The following is a 15,456-nucleotide window of genomic DNA, read 5'->3' as shown; positions in this document are numbered from 1 at the left end:
ATAATAACACGTACGAGAAGAAAACCCAAACCACCGAGCGGGGCAGGGGGCAGGGAGCCGGGACATCACCGCCCCGTCCCGGCTGCGGGCGAGTCCCCAGGATGACCGGGTGGGTCCCGCAGCGCCTCTCCTGCGGCTCGGGGCGGCCAAACGAGGGCGGTCAGACACCGAAACCTCGCCGGGAGAAAGAGAAACCGCTCCCGGAGCCGCTCCCGCAGCCCCACGCCACCCCCGCCTCCCCGGGCCGGCACCAACCCCGGCCCCGGCCCGGCCCGAGCCCCGCAGGGTGGGCGGGCGCAGCGCGGAGCCCCGGCCCGGCCCCGTTCCGCCCCTCGGCGCCGGGAGGCGGAGCCGGCCGGGCGATCGCGGCCCGGCCGCTTCCTGGTCACCGGAGCAGGAGGCGACAGGAGCCCGCCGAGGCGGCTGTGGGGTCCGGCGGCTGCGGGACCGGCTGCCGCCATGGCCTCGCTCTTCAAGAAGAAGACCGTGGACGGTGAGTGGGCGCCCGGGGAGGCCCCGCCGGCCCCCGGCAGCAGCCGCCCCCAGCCCTCGCACGACCCCGGGCGCGGGGCTGGTCCCGGCCGGGGCTCCGGAGCATAGGGCGGCCGGCGGGGGTCGCGGCCCCGGGCCCCGCGTCCCGGTGGAGCGGCAGCCCGCAGGGAGAGGAGCAGGAGAGGAGCAGGAGGCCCCGGCCCGCCCGCCGTGACTCACCGGCGGCGCTCGGGGAGAGTCTCCGGGCCGGGCCGGCCCTGGCACAGCGGGGCGGGGGATTCCCGGCTCACCGGCAGGGCTGGGAGCCGGGCCCGGGGATCCCGGGACGTGGATGAGGGAGGAGGAGGAGCTGGCAGCGAGGGAAACAAAACAGGCCCGCCGGGAGTTGCCGGGGCCCAGGGGGAGCCGGGACGCGAGCGGTGCCGCTGTGCGGGAGCCACGTCCAGGCTGCGGGAGCCGCCACCGCCCGGCCTTGGGCTCCGCGGGGGTGTGGAAACAACTTGGTCTTGGTTCTCTGTAGCCAGTCTGGCTTTCCAAAACGTTTAAACTTCAGCAGGAATAACGATCCCCAAAGTAAAGCCCAAAAAGATGCCTTACCTGCCAGCAGGCCGCTGGGCGCTGCTCAGCTGTCCACATGGTCGTGCCCCAGGGTTGGGGAGCCCCAGGTGTGGCTCTCTGGCATTTTGGGTGGGTGCCCCGTGTCAAATCTGGTGGGTCGGCGTTTGAAAAGGGCTCGCAAAAAATGACGCTGCTCATCAACCAATTGTCTGTCACCGGAGGGGAACACGCACAGGTCCCACCTGGCTCTTGCCATTTTAGATGCGGCGCCTGCCTGAGAAGGGAGGAAGGGGAGTTGGTGCTAAGCTTCCATGACCAAGGAAGGATTGCAGGAGCCAGGTCAAGCCCTGCTGGATGTCCCTTGTCCAACCCGTTTTAAGGAATGGAGGTGCTTCCTCCTTGTCCTGGTGTGTGTGTGTGACGCCAGCGTGACACACAGGAGTGGCTGCTGGCAAAAGACTATCTCAGAATAACCTGTCGTATTCGGTCTGCTTGATTAACTAGGGATTTGCCTCAGTTATCAAAGAGAAACAAGAACCAAATTCTCATCTTGGCCTTCACTTCTAAAAACAGATGAAAGGGTCAGTAACTGCAGACAGTTGTTTTCAGTTTATTGCTGAGCTACTATGGGGAATCAGAAACCACAGAAGTAAGCATTGCGCTCACCATTATTGTTTCCTGAGTTAAGTACACTTCTTGTTTGTTATCACCTTGAAGTTCCTACCTCTCAAGCTCACTATGCTAAGGATTTTTTTTAATAGTGTAGTTAGAAAAGCCAGTCTTGTATTTAGCTATTAAGCTTTTTCTTTCACCAAGTGCAGCTGTGCAAGTAATATGCATTTATCTACCTTCAAAATTACTTGCCTGTAGCATTTTCAGAATGATTTTCACTGCTGCTTTGCCTGTGTGAAGAAGAATGCAGTTATATTCTGTGCTATCTTTCAGTTCTCAGTTATTGTCCACTGAAAAGTCTGCATCTCCCAAGGATGCTTTCTGTGTAGTACTCACAGCAGTGGTAGCATTGTAAAAACATTTGTCATTTTCACACTGGGTTTTTTTAAAATATATATTTCTTTGCCCAATTACTGGGCAAATCTCCATCAAAGTTGGAAGTGTATATTGTGTCTTTAAAATGCCACTGGAGGTTTGGGGTGGTTTTCCAATTCAGACCTATTAATGTTGAAACAATTTCAGCAATGAGTATTTTACAGTATTTCTGGTTTTGGGAATGAAGAGTGTGAATGCTTCTCTCTGTTTGCAGAAAAATTGCCCCAAACTTTAAAAAATGGAAAGGGTGGCCTGTGGTTCTAGATAGAATTTATCCTTTAATTCTGTGAGTAACTCTGCCTGTATGTATTGATTCTCATTGCTTCAAACTTTGTAGGTACAATAGCAGTGCCCTGCCATGATGTTACTGTGGATTAGAAGAAAGAGCTCTAAACAAAGTTCATGTGAGAGTCTGCTGCTTTCAAACTCCCAACCAAAGTGCAGACATAGAATAGGAGCAGATGAATCTCCCCTAGATAAAAATTTCTTTCCTCTATGAAGGTCAGAGGATGCTGAGTCAGATGCAGACCTGCTGCTCTGCCTTTGCCCAGGTGAATCACACCCAAGCACGTGTTGTAAATCCTATCAAAAGTTAGTTGCAACTAGCGTGATTGATGCCTGGACTGTAAACAATACTTGCTTTACTAACAGGATGTTGCCAGTAAATAATTTTTAATAGTACAGTGCACAAAACTCCTATGAAGGAACACCAGACAGTGTTCAAGCTTTGCTGGCTACGTCAGTTGTCAGGAGACTGAAAATTGTTATAAAAGCCCCCACTTTCGTACCTTACTATTCTTAAGCATCTCCTGATTGAAAAGGTTCAAACACTCTTGGCTGACTTGAAGAAGGGCTGCTCTTGAAGAAGGGAAACTCTCCCCCAGAGCAGAATAAGGACAGAGAAGAGCAAGATCCGGGACTTGAACCTGGGATTATTTTCACTGTTTTAGTGGAGCTGGGAACTCCTCACCTGCTCTGAGATCTCATAAATCAAGGTTCCTTCAGCTGCTTTACTGTTGCAGTTAGGCCTGGCTGGAGGAAAAGCAGTGGGATGGCAGTGAACATGATACTGCTGAGTTAGTGCTGGACTTGCAGGAAAGTGTGTGTACAGATGTCCTACCGTGGGGTTAAGGCTCTTGCTGTGGTTATGGTGCAAAGTAACATCCTAGGTAAAACAGCTTTTTTTTTAACACTGCTGTCACGATGATGTTGGATACACCAAACTGTATTTTGCTAATATTTTCTATCTCTGAAATGCTGACACTTCACTCTGAACAAAGGGAGGTGTCAAACTGCTGCTTGTCTGCGGGGTGCTTAGCAGATGTTTATGGAGTATGAAAACTTTTCCCAGCTATCAATACTTTCTTTCCAGATATAATAAAGGAGCAAAATCGAGAGTTAAGAGGTACACAGAGGGCTATAAGCAGAGATAGAGCAGCACTTGAAAAACAGGAAAAACAACTGGTAAGTATGACAGGGAACTTCATTTTGCTCTTGAAAACATGCACACGTGACAGAAAACTTGAAAAGTTTTAAAGATACAAATCAATGCATAATAATTGAATACTAAAAAAAGCTGTCTTCCCATTTTCACTTCTCAGTTATTAAAATTGTGTTGGAAAACATTTACTGTCTAAAAGCAATTCTCAGCCTTTGGCATAGGAAAATCCTGAAACAATGTGTTTAGATGAAATGACCACATTGGTTTTTCCCTACAACTCCTGGCATTCTCTATCCTTCAGAAGTTTTTTTTCTAAAAGGTTTGTATATCAGTGGTCTTGGGGTGAAAAAATTAAAAGAAGTGCTATCACACTTGCCATGACTTTCCAGTGGGAGAGAATACTTGAAAAATCATAGAATATCATGAATACCCCATAGGGTTATTTTCATTCATACAGAACTTCCCTAAAATTAGCTAATAACAGTAGCACTGTTGCCCAAATTAAGATCTATTCAGAACTTACTGTGTGTGAGCTTTCAAGTACTCAGTGGCTGAATGCTGCACCTGTGTGGCACTGTAAGAGGAGAAATGGATGTGCCAGATGGTGGGGTTTGATGCATGAAGAATGCTCAGATTGTGGGAAAAGCTGTGCAAATTCAGCCAGTTCCAGCAGCTATTGAGGTGGTGTGGTTCATGGCAGCAGGCTGCATGAATACCAAGAGCTGGGAATAATAAACTAGAAGACCAGAGAAACTGTTTCTGAGAGCCTTGGACATGTAAGATAAAGTAGGTTGCTCATAAATAAGGCATTTTCCCAGTATGAAATATTCCAAATCTGGAAATAACCTTCATTTTAGTGAATATTCGGGCTGAAGTGTTGATTACCTACCACACTAAGAGGTTTCAGTAATGTTGGATTTCTGAGGAGAAGAAGAAAGGAGCAGTGAAATATGTCTTTGAAAAAGTTAAAATTTGCTGCCAGAATGAGAGGAGCAATAGACAGTAAATATTCATTTTCAGTGTCAGATCAGGTGAAGAAGGATCAGGGACTTATCAGTCGATCTCAAAACATTTCATTATGTGCTTTCTCTAGAAAGACCTTTTTCCCCCTTAATTTTAAGGTACTAATCTAAGAAAACCCAGTTATATTAATTCTATGGATAAAAATACCTTAATATATGCAGACAGTTCAGTAACCTGATACGACTGTATGAATTTTCATTTTTTTCCCCAGAAGAGCATAACTGACTTCAATAAACTTGCCCCAAACTTCTCAAAAACAAATAATGTACCCCAAATTTACCCAGATTCATTTTAATTAAGAAAAATCATCTGTATATAGGGTTTGATTTCTGCAGGTGGATTATCTGCAGTGATTTAGCAATGGTTTGTAAAACTATTTTTTGCTTTAAAAATCGGGTTATAAATGCTATATAAGTCTTTGAACTTACTGAGAAAATCCCTATTTTCAAATGTTTGCTGTTAAAACAACAGGGTACAAATCAATCCCTCCAACCTTCACAGCATTTTAGGTACAAAAAAGAAAGGAAATATTATTCTGGTGATGTTACAGGAATTTTTGTGGCTTCTGTGATCTACTTTCCAAGAGCACAGCTTCTATTTCAGGCCTCTTACATTTGAACAGTCTCATGCTGCTTCTTTGCCACTCTGTACCTTCCTGGATTAAAAATAGTGTGTATGACATACCCTTTAAAAATTATGAATCTGCAGAGATTTTGTGCCAGAGCCATCTCTGTAATAAACTTAACTATGAACTTTTCTGGTAGTCAGGGTAATGCAGTGGGTCACTTTATACCTGCCTTTAAATGGGACTGTTCTGCATGTAGAATTTATCTTTTCATAGCTTCTTGTAAATGCAGTTTTCTGGATTGCCAGAGCACATAAAGTGAAGCAACTGCATACCTTTAGCTGGCACATTCTCCTGAAAAATCCAGGATAAAGCTGGTCTTTAAAAGCTGCTTTTACTTAATGGTAAAAATCAAAATGGACAAATGCACATCTACAGAAAACTGAGCCACTGTGGCAAGACCTCCTTGAAAAGGTTGTTTAAGGAAAAAGTGGTTGCAAAGTTTACATTACCAAGTCACAAAGTGTGCCAAGAAGGCCCACTTTGAAGAATCCCAGCTGAAAAGATTATTTGTGTCAGGCTTTTTCCTGGTACCTCTGGGCTAAACAGATTGTTATTTCTCTTTGAATTGACAGATTGGGGTTTTGTTTTGGTTTTCTAAGACACAAGGGTCTTTCTTACAGCATAAGCACATGTTAAATTATACCACTTTCATTATTAAGTCCAGCTAAATTATGAGGGTAAACAGCCTATAATTATTGGTCATCTAACTTTATCTACTTCTTCCCCAAAAAGGCTGTGAGGTTCTCTTGAGGCTGAGAAAGTGTTGAAAAGAACTTTCCATTTCTTACATGAGTGATGTTGTTTGATGGCAAGAAATCAAAGTTGATTAGAGTCATGGCACCAGTAGTTGACTGGACATCACAATTCCTTCACTTTTTGGGGCTTTTTTTGAAATGTGGCTCCCTATCCAGATATGGAATTGAATGTGCACATAGAAGTGAATGTGACATCATGCAGAAATTGAAGTCTTTGGGGGAACTGTGTGCTACCACACTATAATTCAGTTTGAGTTTTTTCCTTGTGGTCAAATCATACCAGCATGACATTGATTCTGCTAAACAGCCTTGTTAAAAAAGCAAGGAACTATTTATATGACTTGAAATGTCTTAAAAGATACAAGAGAATAGTCAACTTTTGAATTTAATTATTAGTGGTAAGGCTTAATTATAGTCTTTGCATGCAGGAAAATTCTGTAGAATTAATCCCACACCTTTTTTCACAGGAACTGGAAATCAAGAAAATGGCTAAGACTGGTAACAAAGAGGCCTGCAAAGTGCTGGCCAAGCAGCTGGTGCAGCTGCGGAAGCAGAAGAATCGAACCTATGCTGTGAGCTCCAAAGTCACTTCCATGTCTACTCAAACAAAGGTCATGAACTCCCAGATGAAGATGGCAGGAGCTATGTCAGCTACAGCCAAAGTAAGGCACTACAAGATATTCTTTTATATTCAAATGGAGCATATGGTTACAAAAACTGTGTGATTTTGCGTAATTGCAGGGATAAAAGTCACTGCCCCAAGTGGTGGTGAGGATGCAGCTGGGAAATGTAATTTGGGTTTATATTATTAAATTTTTGTTTAGTCAGTCCAGCCACATAGCACCTACATACCTTCTTGGGCTAGACAGCTGTCAAATGTTTACATGATAAAAATAACCTAATGCCAGTGAATGAACTCTTTTAGTACATAAAAACCCCAATCCCTGCTGCTACAGTGCCTTGCCTGTATATATTGTCACAAGCAGTTTTTACTGGGAAAAAGTAGGTCATGATTCATCAAGAAATCAAGGCAGTGTGTCACAATAGGTTTATGGCCTTTGAAAAAAGTAGGTTATTACTTTGGATCTAAAGTTCCTAAAAAAATCTAATCTGGAGTTTGCTGTCATTCTCTCTGTGCTCTCTCTGGAAATAATACTGCATTAAGGTTTCTCCCAAATCTCATCTCATGAAAGAGTGAAAAATCTCAGTTTTCCAAGTTAGATGTTAACTTTCCCGTATTTCCCTGAATTGATGAAGAGGGATTTGGCTTTTGGCAAGGAGGACTGTTCAGCTCAAGGTGCAGGAAGGATAATTAATATGCATCACTGTAGACCAAGCTGGGCTTTGATCCCAGTCCAAGTTAAATCCAGTTACACACAGCAATGCAACTTGATGTAGAAAGGAATTACCACAAAGGCTTTGTGGTCAGGTGCCCTTTAGACACAGCATGAGGGCAGATTCCAGCCATGAAGTGATACAGAGTTGTGGCTCTGCAGCAAATTTACAAAGGGGACTTGTCTGACTGATCAGGTTCAACACCTTACTCAGTATTCCAACAACACTGCTCATGTGAACAAGTTGGTCTTGCTTTTTAATTATTACATGGGTGACTTGTTTTTATCTAAGTTAATCAAAGATCTAGCATTCTCAAAACCAAAGCATCACTGAAGTAGTTATGAAGATTACATCAGTAGGGAAAAAAAAAAAAATTTTAAGAAATTACCCAGCATTCAGAAAATTATGTTTTTTGAAACACAGCAGGTACTTTGATGGCCTAGTTTGTGTAACATTATTGGAGAGGAAGATCTTAAATTTCTTTGGTCACTTTTAAAGTTAATATTTTGCCTTATCAATGTGAGAAGGTTAAAGAATTGTTAATCTCATAAAACCATCAGTGAAAACGTATGGGATCAGTTGCCTTAACAAGACAAGGTAAATATGTGAACGCAAAGCTTTCAAAGTACTGTCAGTATACTTTTTAACATGTATGGTGCTAATCTTGGATGTGGTGAAGTCCAATTAAGGTACCTGTTTATTTTAATCATGCATCCGACCCGTATTTTCTGAAGTTATACAAACTCTCTATCGGTGCAGAAACTTTTGATGTCCATTTATAACTCTTGTAAAAGAATTCTAGAGAGCCAACACCCTGCAAGTCCAGAAAAACTTTTTACATTCAAATAACAAGACCATCAACACAGTCTTTGAAATTCAAGTAACATCAGAATTCAAGAATACATTACCACTTTGAACAAACTCAGACATGAAGGCAGAAGACCTGTGAAGCCAGTAGTGGCTGCAGTAGCTTGATTATTAACCAAGTAGCTCCTGTAATTAACCAAGTCTTTTATCTTGTCAAAGATGGTTAAATTTTACATTTCAATTGCTCACGACTGTATGTAGATTCTGATATCCCACAGTAACTTGCTTTTTAGGAAAGAGGGAACTATCCCATAGCAGTGCCCACAAAGGCAGTGCTGCACACCTGTAGTAAAATGGGTGAAGTTTATCTCACACCAAGATCTCTACCCATCACACAGGTGCACCCTAAGCAAGTAACTTCCTCAATACTTCAATATTTTCTTTTCAGAGAAAAGTAATTTTTCCATTAAATTGTAACAGAAAGAAACAATTTAGGGCCTGTCCTCCAGTGATGGTACAAATAAATGGTCCTTTCTGAATAAGTACCTGCAGCCATTTACTTCTTTAAGGTCTGTAACCTTCAAGTTAGGAAATGTTCTCCATTCTTTTCATTCAGATCAGTCAGTTTTTTCCTAATACCAGGCCAGGGGAGGGTCATGGTGCAAGAAAGATACACACATTTGAAAGTCTGTCTATTGGGGCACTAGATAGTAATATTTCTTACTAAGTGCAGCCTGTACTATTGATCTGTCACTTACCTACAGTTCTCATGGGATGTAAAGAGTCAAGGAAAGTGGAATTTGGGCTGAAAGGTTTTTCTTAATGAATGCATTGCTATTTACTAATGTCTCATTGTATGATTTAAGAGTTTTTTCCATATTAATAGACAATGCAAGCAGTTAATAAGAAAATGGATCCACAAAAGACACTACAAACTATGCAGAATTTCCAGAAGGAAAACATGAAGATGGAAATGACTGAAGAAATGAGTAAGTTCTGCACTGCAGGGAACAGCTGGCTGCTCTTCGCAGGGGAGAACCAGCCTAGAAACACTGATGTTTGAAGTTTATTTCTATAGTTAATGAAACTGACAGCAAAACTGCAGAGCAAACAAAACAATGTATGTCTGAGCAGGGAGGCTGAGCCTCAGACTCTTTAGAAGCTCTAGGTATTCAATCTAGACTATTCATCATATTTTTAGAAAAAACATACTGCAGGGGAATAGGGTTTAAGAGTAGTTCAAGGCCTTGATTGCATAACTAGTAGGGAGACTTGAAAAATTGCTTTAAGTGGACACAGTTTAGATAGTGATAATCACAGCTGTCTGCACATGGTGGTATGATATGGCTGTCTCCTTTTTCCTAAATTAAGCCACAACCAACTTCTTGAGGAGGCAGTAAGTTTCTTGTTCCTGAGTGCATGTGTTCACTGTTAGCTAATTCCTGGTGCTGCTCACAGTCTCCTCCCCATCCCAATTCCTGCCCCTTTGTTGGTCATACTGAGTAGCATGGACTCAAACCAGTACTGTTGACCAAGATGGAAGCACCTCAGCTGCACACGTTATCTGAGTAGTTAACAACTTTGCAACATACTTGGAGGAAGAAGAGGAAGGGGATTTTTATCAAACTGTAGATGTTTTGCAGAAATGTTACAGTATGGGAAGAGGTACAGCAACTGAACTCTTTTGGTGAAACTAAACGTTTATAAAAGCAGCCATGCCTTACCATGTTGTTGCTCTGGCTGTGCTCACAGGCTTTGCAAGGCAGAGCTAAGAAAGCCTCTCTAACATGCAGGTGCTTTCTGCTGGTATCTTACCCAGGGGTATTACTGCTCTGTTCTGGGAGGGTCCTAGATGGTACTAAGTTTTTTGTTTAATGCAGTCTGGATTCTTTTTTTCTTTCTTCTAAGTTAATGATACTCTGGATGATATTTTTGATGCTTCTGATGAAGAGGAAGAAAGCCAAGATATTGTTAACCAAGTGCTTGATGAGATTGGGATTGAAATCTCTGGCAAGGTATGGCTATTTCTGCACAGCTCGTGTGCTTTTTCCCCTACATTCCATTTTTAAAAACAGTTTATTCTACAAGTCAGCTTGTCATAACCTGCATTATTCTGACTGAAGAAAACTTGTGTCTCCTTCTAGATGGCCAAAGCTCCCTCAGCTGCCCGAGGGTTGCCATCTGCATCGGCATCGACCACCACCACCATATCGGATGAGGAGATTGAACGCCAGCTCAAAGCCTTGGGGGTGGATTAACTCATCCAGTTCAGAGTCTGCCTGCTGAGTGTTCAGCTCTAGTCACATGTACAGAGTGCAAATACTCTTTCAATGCAACTGATTTCTAGGAAAACCCTGAAGTCTCAGAAATGACAACATGAAGATCAATTTGCAAAGAAAAGTACATTGTTTGTCCACTGCATGGAGTCTTTTTGACTCTGGACCAACCAGGGGTGTAGTTCTAACGATAAATTCACTCATACCTGATCCAGATCTATCCTTTGGATTCAAGTTTTCTTCCATCTCAGTTCCTGATCTATCTCTAGAACTGGCTATTCTGTGGCTGGTGATTCCATTTCCTAGGACAGCATCTATGTAGTATTTATCATTATTACAAAACTATTGCTATAGAAACATTCTTAGTCTGTCATCTCTTAGCACAAACAAAACTTCACCTTGGGTCTTAGTTGGAAACTATTTTTTCCATGAGATATAGCTTTGAGAGTAGCAGATTTAGGCAGAAAGAAAAAAACATTTTATGTATTCCTTTGAAATTCCTGTAGCAACTTTTGAGCTGATGAAATAATAGCTCATTATTCTTCTTATCAGAATGGAAGGATACACTCCTTGTGCAAATAATTTTTTTGGAAGAAGAATTACATTTGTTAGCGAACTTTGTTGCATGAAAGGCACTGATTGAACTCTACTGTACTGTAACATAGCTGGTTTCAACAGAATTGCTGTGCCTTTATGTATATAAATCTTGTACCTTTGTGGTTTTCTTTCAGAATGAGTCTTTGGAAGGTGAGTAAACTTAATTAAGATGGTTTCACAAAATGCTTTGGTGAGACCTCTGTGCACACTTGATGGGACTCAGTGCTGAAGTGGAGAGATGCACTCATTCAGAAATGCAACTTGTGCACTTGCAAAAAGGACATTGCCTGAAGCAACGTTTGTATATATTTTACAGTATTTCTTAATGGAAGATAACTACATAATTGTATTGTTTGCTAAGATGCAACTGATCACATTGATAAACTAAATCTAAGTATCAGTTTTGAGAACAATTTTGGATCATAAATGATAACTACTTGTCTAAACACTATAATAAAAGCATTCTGGTTCTGTGAAGGTTTTTCTATGGTCTCTGAACTGCATCAACACAATTCTAGCTTTAAGTGAAATATGAATTGGGCTAAGGAATAAGAACTGTTGATACTTGAAATAGACAAAATGAGAATGCAGTTCCCAGTTATTACTCCCTACATGGTGTGATATTCCTCAGCCCTGACTCTGCTGGAGATATTTACCCCTCAGTGCTGGTTTAGTGGTGCTGCTCATTGAACAGAAACAATTATCATCTTGGTTTTAAAAAGAGAAAAGCAAAATACCTCCCAAAAGCAAAACCAGGATAACTGGAGGCAACAAACTTCATGAAGAGACCTTGCTGCTAGACAAAGTGTAGCAGGAAAGCTCAGTGAATCTACTGTTGTTGCACCATCTACTGTTTAGGATTGAAGTCAGCAGAGAAAGAGAATTCACAGGAGAGCCTTCCTCAGGTTTTTGCCCTAGAATTTCAGGTGTTCTTTCTCTTTCCAAGAAATAATGGACAAACTGAATCTGTCAGGTAGTGGGTAGGAATGTGTAAGTTAATATATTGCATATATCCAATACAAGGTGATTTTTTTTTACAAGTTATTTTGTAAAAATCCAATAAAAGGCTTTTTATTCCACAATGAGTTTGTCCTCTCTAGGGTTAGTGTTACACATCTGTCTCTTATTAGGCTTTCTTTGTGAGTGCTGATAAATATTCCTCTGAGCTATAAAGTACCATAATATTTACTGTAGTTGCTTGTGGGCCTTTGACTCAACATTCAGTAAAGACTTGTTCAAGTTTGCATTCCCCTGTCTGGAACCTCATGCCCAAGTACTGCTCTGTGGCACTGAAAAAGAGAAATCCTAATGTGAACACAGGGATAAAACATTACTGGCTGATTGTAGTGTGGTTGAACACCAAGGCTTCTGTCCTTTCTGAATGAGGTGTACACTTGATCCTTGTAGTAACTGCTAAAATTGGGCATAATTCCATTATGAGTTCTTTCCTCTGGGTCTTTGAGGAACAGGAATTAAGGCATTGCTTTTTAGTGCCTCTAGGACTGCTGAAGGAGGGCTGGCATCAGTATCAAGCCCGTGGTTTGTTACAAGTTACCTTTTCAGTCCTGCCCCTCTAACCTGTGTAAAAATCTTTAGGTAGCAGAGTGAAAAGTGCTGTAGGTTTGCAGGCTTGTTACGCGTTAGCAATTATAGTCAGCATGTTATATCAGCCTGTAACAAAATTGTATCGCCTACAGAGATAAAAAAAACAAAGGAACCACTCAATCCTTAACTTTTTTTACCCTTTTTAACAATTTAAATAGCAACTATAGAGTCCATTCAGGAACAGTGACCTAGTTGTGCACACACCTAAGAATGGCTCTATCCAGAGTCCTCTTCCGCAAGTGCCCAGAAAGCAATGCCCAGGAGAACAACAAGAACAGGATGAATGTAGATGATGCTTCCTCCCCTAATACTCTTCCAATCTCTGTTTTAAACATAAAGCACTTCCAGATCCACATGCAAGTTCTACACCACACCAGCTTTGAGTGGCTTTCTCATCTGAGAACTCACCCATGCAAAAAAACTTCTGGCACCCACATGTTTTAGTGGAGAAGTTCCACAGATTTTTTTTCTCCAAGCACGTTAAGAACCACCTTTTTTTTTTTTTTTTTTCCAGTTCAAGCTTCTTTCCATCTTCCCATATTTATTCCTAGTTCTTCTATTAGGTAGGAAGGTGAACAGCCTACCTCCATCAGCCTTTTAGTACAGTTCATAGCTGAGCACACTCTGTAGCATTCAATGCACACACATTAATCTAGCAGAGAGTAACTTCAAGTTATTTGCCTTACCTTTGATCAGCAGCCTGGCCTTGGCCTGTTGTGTCCCTCACATGAGGGCACAGCACATCACAGTTCTTCAGAGACAGCTGAACCTCAGATTTATACACTGTGGTAATGCCTTGTTTTGCCCTCTAGTGTGGCTTTAACACCCTGCCTAAAGGTACCATGGGAAAAGAAGACCAAGAAAAAAACCCCCACAAATATCTCAAAGAAAAAGAGTGCAGCACAGCTTGGCTGAATGGCCAACTAAACTCCTGCAGGTTTGTGAAGCTACCCCTCAGAAATCCTCCTTTATATCCAGGTTGGTTTTCCCCCCAGCCAAGAGTAATTGATGGTAATTAAGTTTTTCCTAGAGAAAAAAAATGTGAATTGTCACTTTAAGTAATGGCTGCAGCTGCAGCACTTGAAATTGATTTCACCCAGCTTTTCTTCTTTAAACAATTCTGCTCTAATTTGTTTTTATTTCTGTGGCAACAGCTAGGTGTGTTTAAATAGTGGCTGCTTCTCCCCTTGGCCTTTTGTCATTCCTTTACAAGACAATTGTGTTATGTGCCACCTTTTGTGTTATTTTACTCTGTTGCTGCAATTAGCTTTCACTTGTGAGACTTTTTGAGGGGCAAGAAACCACCACATTACAATGAGGCTGCTCTGGAATAAACTGTTACAGCATTCTAAAATGCTCTTCAGCATGCCACACAGCTAAAAACAGTAAAGTGTTACTAAAACAGAACTACAAACCACTACCTGGAGTGCCAAATGTATAGGAATACTTTATTGGATGGGGAGGTTGGGAAGTACAGGCTGACAGCATCTCTTGGAAACCTTTTATAATTAAGAAAATAATTTAGAATATAAATAAAGTTTATATATATCAGACAGTAACTTCAACGTATATAACATTTCACTACATCACATGAAAGGTACACAAATGCATGCCACCACCTCTGCTGAGTGCTAATTCTCTCAGCTGAACTTACTTCCATCCTGTGTGAAGTTCATGATCTGCTGATAACCTGTGGTGGATAAACTCTACACCTTGGTCTCTGCTGTAGTGGGTGAGCTGTGCTAGTGGTAAGAGCAGCCTGAAGAGAGCACATAGCCCCAGTTTCTCCCCTTTGAGTTATTAAACTGAGGCTTTCTTCTCAATTAAGGGCTTAGAGTGGTTCATTCATCCATAAAAAAATATTTTTTTAGAATTGCAGGGGCCTGATTTCCACAGCTGAATATGCTTACGGTCACTGTAGTAAGTATCAGAGATAATTTAATGTACACTAGAGAGTGAACACTTAACTTGTACATGCTGCTTCTAAGTGGTCTTGAACATTAAACTCCTTTGGCTTTCTGTGAGCCTATTAAATAGACATTTTCTAAATCATCAGGTTTGTTTTATGGAAAAATAAAATGTATCTGGCCAGTACGACTTGCGTGTACTCACTTAATTTCAGTCCTGGGAAAACAATCAAAATACTTATACAGTAATGGGCTAATTCCCATAACAATGAGCAGGGCTGATGAGATGGCTGGATAATCTATCCCTGGTGACTACTACAGTCATTAATTCAGTTTTCTTAGAGCCTGCCTGATAGGTGGAGCTCTGGCACTGGTATTTTTTTCCCTCAATTCTCTCTCTAGGCTAGAGGATGACAAATAAGGGATTATTTTCAATTAGTGGGGTGTAATAGAGTGGGAATGTGCAGTGCAATAAATTCTTCTCTTGGATGCTTTTTAGCTTAACACACCATCTCTGGTGTAAGTATGTACACACATGGTTTTAATCAGAAAAAAGTACAACGCAGAGAAAGCCCAATGTAATAAAACCCCTGATAATTATTTTTTCTTCCCCTCAGGCCACAGAGCCTTAAGGTCAGGTAAATTTGTATTCCTGTTTTTATAGCTAAGCCTATCCAAACCAAACTTTGAGGCATATAACAACTTAGCAAGGATTACCTTTGATAACAAGCATTAACAAAGCCTCTTCTACTTGACAATCATTCAAGGCAGTCAAATGTTGGGCTGAGACAGAGCACCCAGCAGGAGCAGTGTGACACCTCTGTCCTGGTGAGCTCACACTGCCTCAATTAATGGCAGCAAAATCCTTCCCATGCTACAGCTGCTGACACTGAGCTTTGCAACCTCTCTCCATGTACAACACACATACATTTAGTCGTTAACTTGTACCACAGAGGCAAGAAAGGCACAGCACGGGGAAGCTGCA

At 41.9% G+C, this 15,456-nt stretch overlaps 1 protein-coding gene across 1 annotated transcript; it reads left to right on the top strand.

Moving 5' to 3' along the window:
* The first annotated feature begins 359 nt into the window (after positions 1-359).
* Positions 360-11,976, top strand: CHMP2B (charged multivesicular body protein 2B). The gene is made up of 6 exons (XM_082278189.1): positions 360-493; positions 3,470-3,561; positions 6,412-6,606; positions 8,973-9,075; positions 9,995-10,101; positions 10,231-11,976. The coding sequence occupies exons 1-6, from the start codon at positions 460-462 to the stop codon at positions 10,342-10,344; spliced, it is 645 nt and encodes a 214-aa protein (XP_082134315.1). The 5' UTR covers positions 360-459; the 3' UTR covers positions 10,345-11,976.
* Positions 11,977-15,456: the final 3,480 nt, after the last annotated feature.

The sequence above is a fragment of the Coloeus monedula genome, assembly GCF_965178545.1.
Source record: "Coloeus monedula genome assembly, chromosome: 3".
NCBI classification, from domain to species: domain Eukaryota; kingdom Metazoa; phylum Chordata; class Aves; order Passeriformes; family Corvidae; genus Coloeus; species Coloeus monedula.
This window is presented reverse-complemented; position numbering and strand designations above follow the sequence as displayed.